This window comes from Pyxicephalus adspersus, chromosome Z (genome assembly GCF_032062135.1).
Source record: "Pyxicephalus adspersus chromosome Z, UCB_Pads_2.0, whole genome shotgun sequence".
Classification (NCBI taxonomy): Eukaryota; Metazoa; Chordata; class Amphibia; order Anura; family Pyxicephalidae; genus Pyxicephalus; species Pyxicephalus adspersus.
Window position 1 is genome coordinate 14,304,475 of NC_092871.1, and position 10,496 is coordinate 14,314,970.

At 39.0% G+C, this 10,496-nt stretch overlaps 1 protein-coding gene across 1 annotated transcript in view; it reads right to left on the bottom strand.

The window, feature by feature from the left end:
- Nucleotides 1–10,496, bottom strand: part of LOC140343385 (cytochrome P450 2G1-like) — a 22,704-nt gene that overhangs the window by 1,743 nt on the left and 10,465 nt on the right. The window contains exons 3-8 of the mRNA XM_072430042.1: nt 8,155–8,304; nt 7,203–7,363; nt 3,198–3,374; nt 2,717–2,858; nt 1,451–1,638; nt 422–563 (exon numbers count right to left, since the gene is read on the bottom strand). Of these exons, the coding sequence (XP_072286143.1) occupies nt 422–563; nt 1,451–1,638; nt 2,717–2,858; nt 3,198–3,374; nt 7,203–7,363; nt 8,155–8,304 (960 nt within the window). The remainder of the gene's footprint in view (nt 1–421; nt 564–1,450; nt 1,639–2,716; nt 2,859–3,197; nt 3,375–7,202; nt 7,364–8,154; nt 8,305–10,496) is intronic.

A 10,496-nucleotide genomic window follows, 5' to 3' on the forward strand; every position in this document is an offset into this window, starting at 1 on the left:
TGGGCGGGCACAAGTGCCGCACGCTGGATCTCAGGGGAAATCAAATGAATTTTTTTTTTCTTGTTTTCCCGTGCGGAAAACCTGGTGCGTCCTATAGTCCGGAGCGTCTAATGGTCCGAAAAATACGGTATATTATCAGTTAGGAAACATTTTTTCTTCCTGGGACCCCTAAAGCACAATTTATTGCATTTAGGAAGCAAATTAGAGACATTTATTAGGTTGTTGCTCAATCAAGTCTCCCAGTATGACAGTTAGAGCAACCGACCAATGGAGACACCCACATAAGATTTTAGAAACCATCTGATTATTGCAAGTGATGATCAAATCAGAAGTATCTCTGGCTGCTCTTGGGCTGTTTATGACTTGATTACCCAGATTATACAATATTAATCACAACATCTGGGTATTTATAGAGACCCACCTGCAGAGAAAGGCATGTTGGCATCATTCTTTTTGAATTTTCCATTATCATCTAGAAAATGGTTTGGATTGAACTTGTATGGTGTGGCGAACTGTGTGGGGTCACGGTGGACAGTGCAAAGCAGAAAGTAGACATCAGTACCCTATAGGAAACACATTACAATACAAATTAAAGGTCCTACCTGGGTTTTGTGTACTGTATTCTTAAAAAGGTAAAAAAAAAAAAAAGAGCCTCTGGTAAAAGAATTGCATAGCTACTGGCTTTGCAACAGCTGTTAAATATACTGGTTACCAGGCCATCTTTTCTTAGCGTGATATCCCCCAGTGCAACAAGCCAAACTGCCACTGTTTTTCACAAAGAAAAACTGCCCCCATTCATGACTAGGTGACTAAGAAAATGTCCCTTTCATTTTAGTATTCTGTTGGTGGTATGGTGCAATGGAACATGTAACTTGACAGCAAGTTGTAACTTGACAGCAAGTCACACGGGGTACAGCTCTACCTGTAGTTCTACCAACAGTTTACAAGATTCATTCACCTTGGACACCTGTACCAGCAACCTCTCATCTTTCCCCTTCATCTCTATTTCTTGCCTAACTTGCTTTCCTAAGACACCCCCTCTATGTTGTCATCCACAAACTGTTTTGCTCCTTAAAAGCTCCATAGAGCGCACTCTTGGCTAAATGTCACCAGGGGTGGGTCAACTTTGGCACTGCCAGCCAAAGACATTGCTCCTCATTATAAACAATGGGCTATAAATCCATTGTCAAAAGATACAGTGGTAAGCATTCTTACTGGCAGGTGATTATCAGGGGTGATCCTGTTCCCCAATGACCACCTGTTGGTAAGAATGAACACCGCCTCATACCTTGACAACAGGCATGTAGAATATTGTTTACATTGGTAATAAAAATTGAGAAGAAATCTCCACTGTTCAATAAAAAATAACTGACTAAAGCTAGCTTGAACAACATACAAAATATGAATAGTAACTTAATAATACACATTTATATAGTTATATGCTTTCTACCTTTGGGATATGATATCCTCTAAATTCTGTGTCTTTTGTCACCATATGTGGCACGTTGAATGGACCAATATCACTAAATCTTTGCACCTCTTGGATTACAGCCTGTGTGTATGGCATATTTGGCTTGTCGTCCATGTTTGGTATTCTTTCCCGTCCAATTACCCTATCAATTTCTTCATGAAGTTTAGCTGGTAGGAAAATTTCAAAAAAGATAAAAAGGAATTAAAAATACAAATAAAATTTATTATATCATTATTAATTTTTAGGATGTAGATTAAAGACAACTATAACTTTTTATGCACACGTTTTTGAACAGCTTAAAGAAGTATAATAGGAGCAAACAAAGAATGAATATATTTTACAGGATCTGGGAAATATATTTAAACAGAAATTGGATAAAATGCATTTCACCGATACTTAGATAGGGTGGCTGTGTTTCTTTTGTTTTCCACATTTATTACTGTCATGTGATACAGTCACTTTACATGCCTACTTCCCTACGGTGAGAATACTCATTTACTGTACTCTTTGTATCTATAGGAAGCACTGTCGACTTAAAGCAGAACTGACATTGAAAAACAATGAGACTTACCCATACAGCTGGATAGAAGTAGATCCCGCCTTGTTCCTGGTCCATATGGTCCCGCGTTGTGCTGTCTTTCTTCTTTTTCGTGCCATAGGCTGGACACTAGTCACCGCCACTCATCTTCTTGTGATGTCACCTGATCTTGTACTGTGCAGATCGGGTGATGCAATTTCCTTTAAATGTAAAAAGAAAGTGCCCATCCCAATGGGATCCCTAAGGCATGATCAGAAGGGGTGTTCATGAAACTGAAATAAAAAAACGCTGATCTCACACATGTGCATCTCACAGCTTCTAGGTCAGATAGTCTGTAAATATATCAATGTTTTGCTCTTTTAGATTAGGAAATTTTCTAGTAAGGTATATGAATAATACCACCTTGGGGTTTGGGATTTTCTTGCATAGCTCCAGGTGTTTCTGTTCATCCTGTTGCATTTTCAATAGCATAAAATTAAAAAAAATCCAGAAGGAGGATGGGAACCTCTAATAATGTCCAAATCAGGTGTGCACAAAACTCAAAAGAGAGATCTCAACAACAGAGCCCCTGAGAACCTTAAGCATATGAAAAGTGATTTAATAATTCAGCATTTGTAAAACACTGAAAAAGTTGGGCTGTTTTTTATATAGCACTGATACAGCTGTCCTAAATATTTTTAACCTTGTTATCTTCTAACTACTCTTACCTTGTACTTCTGGATACTTTAGGAGGATAAGCAATGCATGCCGCAGGGTGCTGCTTAACGTCTCAGTTGCTGCTAGAAACAAATTGTGGATTGTAAACAGGAGATTTTTCATAGTGAACGCAGTGTTGGGGTCATCCTTCTCCTATATGAACAAGAGACACCTTAAATTAATGGACGAGGAATTAATAAATAAGGGTTAATCATTAGAATTTTTAAAGCCTACAAGTGCTTTAATCAACAACAAAATGCTAAAGAAAATTTGTTTTTTTTATATATACAACAGGCTTTTGTGATTTTAAAGTGTGCATGTATAAGACTTTCCATTGAGCTTTCCAAATAAAACCTCTGCATAAAATTACCAGTCAAGTTTGACAAATTGTAAAGAAATAAATTGCTGGGAAGGCAGTAAGAGATCATGGATCATTGACTATTCCTTCTATTTAAGGTAATGAACATATCTATTTGCCAATACAACCAGTACCTTTTCCATCTTCATTAGGAAGCAGTCTACAAAATGTCTTAGATTGCTGGGATCAAAAGTCTGCTGGCAGGAGTTCACTATTTCAGCAACAAATTCATCCAATTCTTTCGCCATTCTGACTGTCTTGTGATGTGGTCCAGGAATGCAGTTCATTAGTGATGGGAGCATACTATGGGCCTGCATAATCAATAATCAATTAGTAATAATAATAATCAATTAGTCCTAAAGTGTGCATGTATATGACTTTCCACTGAGCTTGAATTTTCTTAAAATTAAAACATTGAGGCTCTTACAAAACTTAATTCATATCAAAGAATGATATGAGTGGAAGACTGCATTTAACATCAGAGGCTAGAACTAGGACTATCTTGTGATACCTCTCAGCCTCAGTACTTGAGAACTCTGCCAGCATTTTGTCAACTATGTCTTCTGTGATCCTCATAAGTGTTCATGTGTATGTTTAGCACATTTTTGTTTTTTCTTAGTCTTGCCTCTGCAATGGCTTCCCGTGAATGTGTCAAACTCAAAAAAGGGTCCTTTTGAACTCCCACAAGTGTCTATTACACATAATTTGCAAAGGGGGCTCTATCTGAATCCCAAGAATTTGACAGCCGTTTCCAAATAGACCTTCCCCAGAGTTCATAAAACTACACATCACTCTTCAGGACTTTCCATTAGTTACCAGCAATTCTTTGGTAATTACTCCATCCATGTGACCCCTATTACTGCTCTAGCTTGAAAATATGTTGACCAACTGATGCCATAAAATTCTTCTATGCTTTGAAATAGGATTTCTTTGCTGGTCCAGCCTTATGAGACTGGATATCACAAAGCCTATTTTTTTTTATATCAACATCTCCTTAAAGCGAGTATGTGCCATTCTTTTTCATCCCCCAGTTGGGCTAGGTATCCCTGGAGATTATTTTCTAGGAAGTTCTCTTCAGCAGAGAAGAGCTAGACTCTAGAAAAGAATACTGCTTGTTGTCTTAACTCTTGGAGGTTTCAAATCATAGTGTCACCACTTTCACAGACCATAAAAACCTCCAGTATCTACAGACTCAATCTCTCCCTTTCTACTGGTAAATACCCCTCAGCTTTTAAACATGCCATAATTCTCCCTATCCTAAAGAAACCCTAACTGGACCCCTCCCTACCCTCCAACTACCGCCCTATCTCCCTTCTCCCATATATCTCCAAACTCCATGAACGCCTTGTCTACAAAAGACTCACCCATTACCTGAACACCAACTCTCTCCTTGACCCCCTCCAGTCTGGTTTTAGAGCTGCCCACTCCACTGAAACAGCCCTTACTAAAGTGGCCAATGACCTCATCAGAGCTAAGTCTCAAGGCAACTTTTCCCTGCTCCTTCTCCTTGATCTTTCCTCTGCTTTTGACACTGTTGATCATCCCCTTCTAATACAAATCATGCGCTCCATTGGTATCTGTGACACTGCTCTCTCTTGGTTTGCTTCCTATCTGTCTGACCGCTCCTTTCAAGTTTCTTTCAATGGTAACTCCTCCTCACCCACTCTCCTCCCTGTTGGTGTCCCCCAAGGGTCAGTCCTTGGACCGGTCCTCTTTTCTCTGTACACCTCCTCTCTCGGTAGTCTCATATCCTCCTTTGGCATACAGTACCATCTGTATGCTGATGACACCCAAATTTATCTGTCCACCCCTGACCTGTCTCCCTCAGTCCTGGATAAGGTCTCATGCTGCCTGTCGGCCATCTCATCATGGATGTCTGACCGATTCCTGAAACTCAACCTGGATAAAACAGAACTCATCATCATCCCCCCCTCAAATTCCAAATCCCCCCCTGACATATATCTAACTGTTAACAACACTGTTATTCGGCCCTCCCCTCAGGCACGTTGTCTTGGTGTCACCTTTGACTCGGCCCTCTCATTCACCCCCCATATTCAGAACATTTCCAGGTCCTGTCACTTTCACCTACGCAACATCTCCAATATCCGCCCCTACCTGTCCCCTGAGACCACCAAACTCCTTGTACATGCTCTTATCATTTCTCGTCTGGACTACTGTAACATCCTTCTCGCTGGTATTCCACTAACCCGACTCTCCCCTCTACAATCTATCATGAATGCTGCAGCCAGACTCATCCATCCTTCGCTCCGCTCCTCTTCCGCTACATCTCTTTGTAGTTCTCTCCATTGGCTTCCTTTTCACCTTAGAATCAAATTTAAGCTCCTGTGCTTTGCCTTCAAATCCCTACACAGTTATTGTCCCACTTACATCTCTGACATGGTTAAAAAATACTCCCCTGCCGCTCTCTCCGCTCCTCCAATGACCTACTAATGACTTCCTCACTCATAACCTCATGACACGCACGAATACAAGACTTTTCTAGAGCTGCTCCAACTCCCTGGAATGGTCTTCCTCGTCCTATTCGGCTTGCTCCTACTTTCTGCTCATTTAAAAGAGCGCTCAAAACCCATTTTTTCAAACTTGCCTACCCGGCTTCTTCTGTCATTTGAAACCATCACTACTTCCCACACTACATATCTCACATACTTTGTGTGTGAAATTCCCCCACCTACTAGATTGTAAGCTCTTCGGGGCAGGGTCCTCTCCTCCTGTATCACTGTCTGTATTAGTCTGTCATTTGCAATCCTTATTTAATGTACAGCGCTGCGTAATATGTTGGCGCTATATAAATCCTGTTTATTAATAATAATAATAATAATACAGACTGATTGTTACCCAAATTGCAGACAATCCCATTGGTCTTAATTTTTATTTTTCCTGATTTGACCTTCAAGTCCAACTCCATCAACGACTAATGACTAACTCTAACTTTATTTAAGGAATCCACTAGGTTCCTAGGCAAGACTTCATAACTATGACTAAAATCCTAAATTGGGCTAATAACTTAAAACCTTTCAGTTATTCTTGTTTCCATCAAAAATTCTCACATTTCCTACTCCCAATAAGATTGATGGTCAAGTCTTCAAAATGATGTGGAAAACTATGTAAAGGGTTGTTCTGTCTGTGCCAATGCTACTGTTTTAAAAGTTCATTTGTTAGTCCTCCCCTCCAAGGGCCTTATTTAATAATAATTATTCATATTTCAGATATTGTACAATAATGTGGTTAGTTTGCACAGCATGCTAACATTGTTTCTGACAATGGGGTTCAATACATCTCCTGCATTTGGAAGGGTCTATGTGAAGTTTAAGTAAAATGGAAGACTTTTTAACAGTATGGTCCACAATTTACTGGTAGTTGTCAGCCATCTATCCACAGACCAACCTAATGACCTAAAAAAGGGAGGGGGTAATGTTACATTCTTCATGTATTTCTCCAGTAATTTAGTACCCATTCTCTGTTTTCAGTTTAACCTGAAGTACAGGCATTGCAACCAATACAGGGATATATTTCAGACACTTAAAAGTGTAGAAGCACATTGTTCAGTGTTCAAGTAATGCATTTCCTAAATAGATCCAGGTCCACTGCTGAAACATTCTGCAAACTTAGTGCCTTCTGTAAACCTCCTATGAACATTATGTTTCCTGTGACTTCATGTATTTCAGTGTTGTTTTGCGTGCTTAAGTTTCTATGTTTCTGCATTCCCATTTTTTTAGCTGTTAATTGTCAAGTTACCAACTCTTGCTTTTTCACTACATGCTCTGGTGTTTTCTGACTGTGTTTACTCTATAGCTATAGAGTCCATCATCCAGCACTGGTGAACATTGTATGGTTCCTCAGACTCTGCACCTTTTTTCAAGGCTTACATTTCCCAAGAATAGAATTTCCACTATCTGAACAAGCCTTTAAACAAATACATTTTTTTTTTCATTTCAGACAGAATTAAAAGGATTCCAGAATTACTGGATCACGATCAACTATCCCTATTACTTATTGCTCCATTATTTCTGTATGTGTGTGTTTTTCTAGGTTAAAATGTTTTTATATGTTTTGACATGACAAACATATTCATAAAGATATGTAAAGTTAGTCAATGATCCATGTAGCAGACTGTTTACCTGACCCCAGGGGGAACTGGTTAGCTGAACTATCTCTTCCACAATATAAAGAAGTTTTGTGAACCTCTTATCTGTATAGTCATAACGATCTCCAAACATAATGGAACAGAGAATATTGGAAAATGCTTGCATAAAACTTTTTGAAGGGTTTATTGGGTGTCCTGAAAGAAACATTTTACTTGTTAAATTATCAGCCCTAAAAAGACATTTTGGTTTTAAGTTAGAGCAGAAGACTAAAAGACAGGGACAGTTAAAAGTGAGAAATGTATATCATTGAAATAGCATATTTTGGTGACAATACAGTCACATACTTTTTGCTTTTTGGGGTTATAATTTATATTTAAGTTTAATAACTTAAATTATTTAAAGTTATAGATTAAATTAGAAAAATGCAAAAATTATGCATGGAAGATGACTCAAACATTTTCTAATTTATTCCAATCTGTACATTTTGGTGAAAACATTTAGAAATAGACTTTATTACAAAACCCTGAAACACAGCACCAACACCAACATTGCAAAGATAAAATTGTTAATCTTTCCTCAAGTCATATCCTTTTACTAATTATGGTACATAGACTTACAGAAACACACAACTTTTATTTTTAACATTATTTGGGACATCTTCCTATTGCCACCACAAGCATTGAAATGTGGGTAAAAAAACTAAGCAGTCTAAAAAAAGTCTAAGCAGGAAGCAGACTATCTTTGAATGTGAGTTTGCCAAAGGTTAACAGATGGTTAACTTTGCCCCATGATGGCCCTTCTCAGCCCGCTGGTGCTTGCATGTGTCCAAACAGCAACACTATTATCACATTTTTAGTTTATCTTCCATGTATAAAATTTAGGGACAGACATTACATTTGTGTCACAAAAACCTATTTACCCCTTTTCCTCAAGTAAAATAACATTTAAACTGGTAAGTAGGCAATGAACAGACATTACTACCAACCTTGCAACTTTCTAAAATCTTTTATCACGCATCGGGCCTCTTCCTGAATCTTCCACTCCATACTTCTTTTTCCAAATCCAAAATCTCTTAAGGTCTTTACTGAGAAACTGCGTATTATTTTCCAGCGTTCACCATTAGAAAAAGTAATACCTGGGCAGGAATAAAATGCCTTTTAGGTTCTTGTCTAAGTCTGGTTCTGTTTAAACCAGTGAGATATAAATACTAATCATACCCTTGACGAAAAGGATATAAATTATATGAGATACTATTAGGAGAGTTTATTCATGTCTAACAAATGTGTACAAAAGAAATTTGTATCTGTACAAATACTTGGAGGCAGAGGACTCTGCACAATATTTGAACATGCTGTGTAATCTTTGTGTTCATATATACTACATTACTGCATTGTTTTATGAACGTACTGGTATACTGGAAAAAAAAAAAAACAGATTAGTAATGTTTAACAAAGTTTGTATGGCTTTTTGGGAATTCTAAACTATAGGCATTGGGGCATTTTGTGACAATTTATTTCCCTAAATAAAAGAACCCTATAACTGCTTTCAAAAACAGTAAATTTTACCCATTGGCTAATACCATTTTGAAATTAAAATATAACGTACATGTTAAAGAAAAATGTGTAATGCATTTTTACAGATACAATGTCTGCATCTTCAGACACATAATCCCCCCAAAAAATGATACATAGATAGAAGCTAAGCAGTTGGTTGAACCAAGCAAAACCCAGATTTGGATAATTGGATACCACCCAAGAATAAATAAAAAAGTTTTGCAATAGATAAAAAAAATGAAAATTCATTGCAGTCATGGTCCAAAACATGCTATGTTAATAGCCTTGTCACATTATGCACAAATTCCTGATTGTTTTTGAAAGCCATAATTTATTGTTGAAATACCATGTCTATATTCTTAAATATACAAGGAACCCCCCTTGTTGTTAATTTTTGCACATTTATTGTTAGAACTAGAGATAAGCGAATTTCTCAAAAACTCCACTTGGCTGGTTTGCCGAACTTTTCGAAAAGATTTGCTTCGATCCAAATTTATTCTCCGTGAATCCTGTTAAAAAATATCTATTTCGGACCTGCAGGGAGCCTTGATAGTGGTGTAGAACACTGTGCCTTGCAGTAACATGCATAGGGAGACTGCTGTGGTAGTGAAATAATACTGTGAGTTAGTATGACATGCAGATGACAGGCATCGCTATTAGAATCACTGCACACTTTACTTATTTGGGCAGTCATGGGGCCAAAACTGACCAAATAACAAAAGGATGACTTCAGCCTTACAGGTCCATGTTAGCGTCAAGAAGAAGTGCACTCCTTTTACACCCTTGTCAGCTGATTCCACAAAGATGTCTACAGAACCTGTTCTATTAACCGCTTATACAAGTAGAGCTCCCCCGACAGAGTGGAGAGGGTGTCAGCACTAATTTTGTGTAGACTTCACTGATTATTTTGCCCATCCTCTCATCCATCAATAACCCACAAAAAACGGATCCTGTCTGTGGAGCATATGTCTTCACATTTGCTCAAAAATCCATCAGTATTGCTAATGCCAAAAAAAACAGGAGTGGATCCAAAACAGATATGACACGTGAATGGAATATTTGCATATCTTCTGTGTTTTGTACCCACTCCTGTTTTTGGCTACCAAATCATAGGCCAATTCTGATGGGACCATACGGGCCTTACAGCTGCTACACAGACAGCCGTTGTGTGTCTCTTTTTTCCTTCCTTCTGACAAATCAGAAGAAGGGTCAAATAAATAGTCATCCAGGCCAAAAAGACAGAATAGTGGCCCAGTCATGGAGTGGGGAGGATGAAAGAACATCTTGAGAAGTCAACAGAGTGAAACAATGACATAGTGCTGAGGTGGAAGCAGCATGAGGAGACCACAGAGTGGCGAAATGACAGAGTCTGGAGGTGGCGGCAGCAGCAGCATCAGGAGGAAGCCACTGAGTGGCACAATGGCAGAGTCTGGAGTTAGCGACAGCATGAGGAGGCTACAGAGTGGAACAATGACAGATTGTGGAGGTGGCAGCAGCAGCAGCATCAGGCGGAGGCCACAGAGTGGAACAATGACAGAGTGTGGAGGTGGCAGCAGAATCAGGAGGCCACAGAGTGGCACAATGACCTAGTGTGGAGTTGGCGACAGCATCAGGAGGCCACAGAGTGGCACAATAACAGAGTAAGAAATTGGCGTCAGCAGCAGCATCAGGCGGAGACTACAGAGTGGCACAATGACCAAGTGTGGAGGTGGCAACAGCGTCAGGAGGCTACAGAGTGGCACAATGACATTGTGTGGAGGTGGCAGCAGCATCA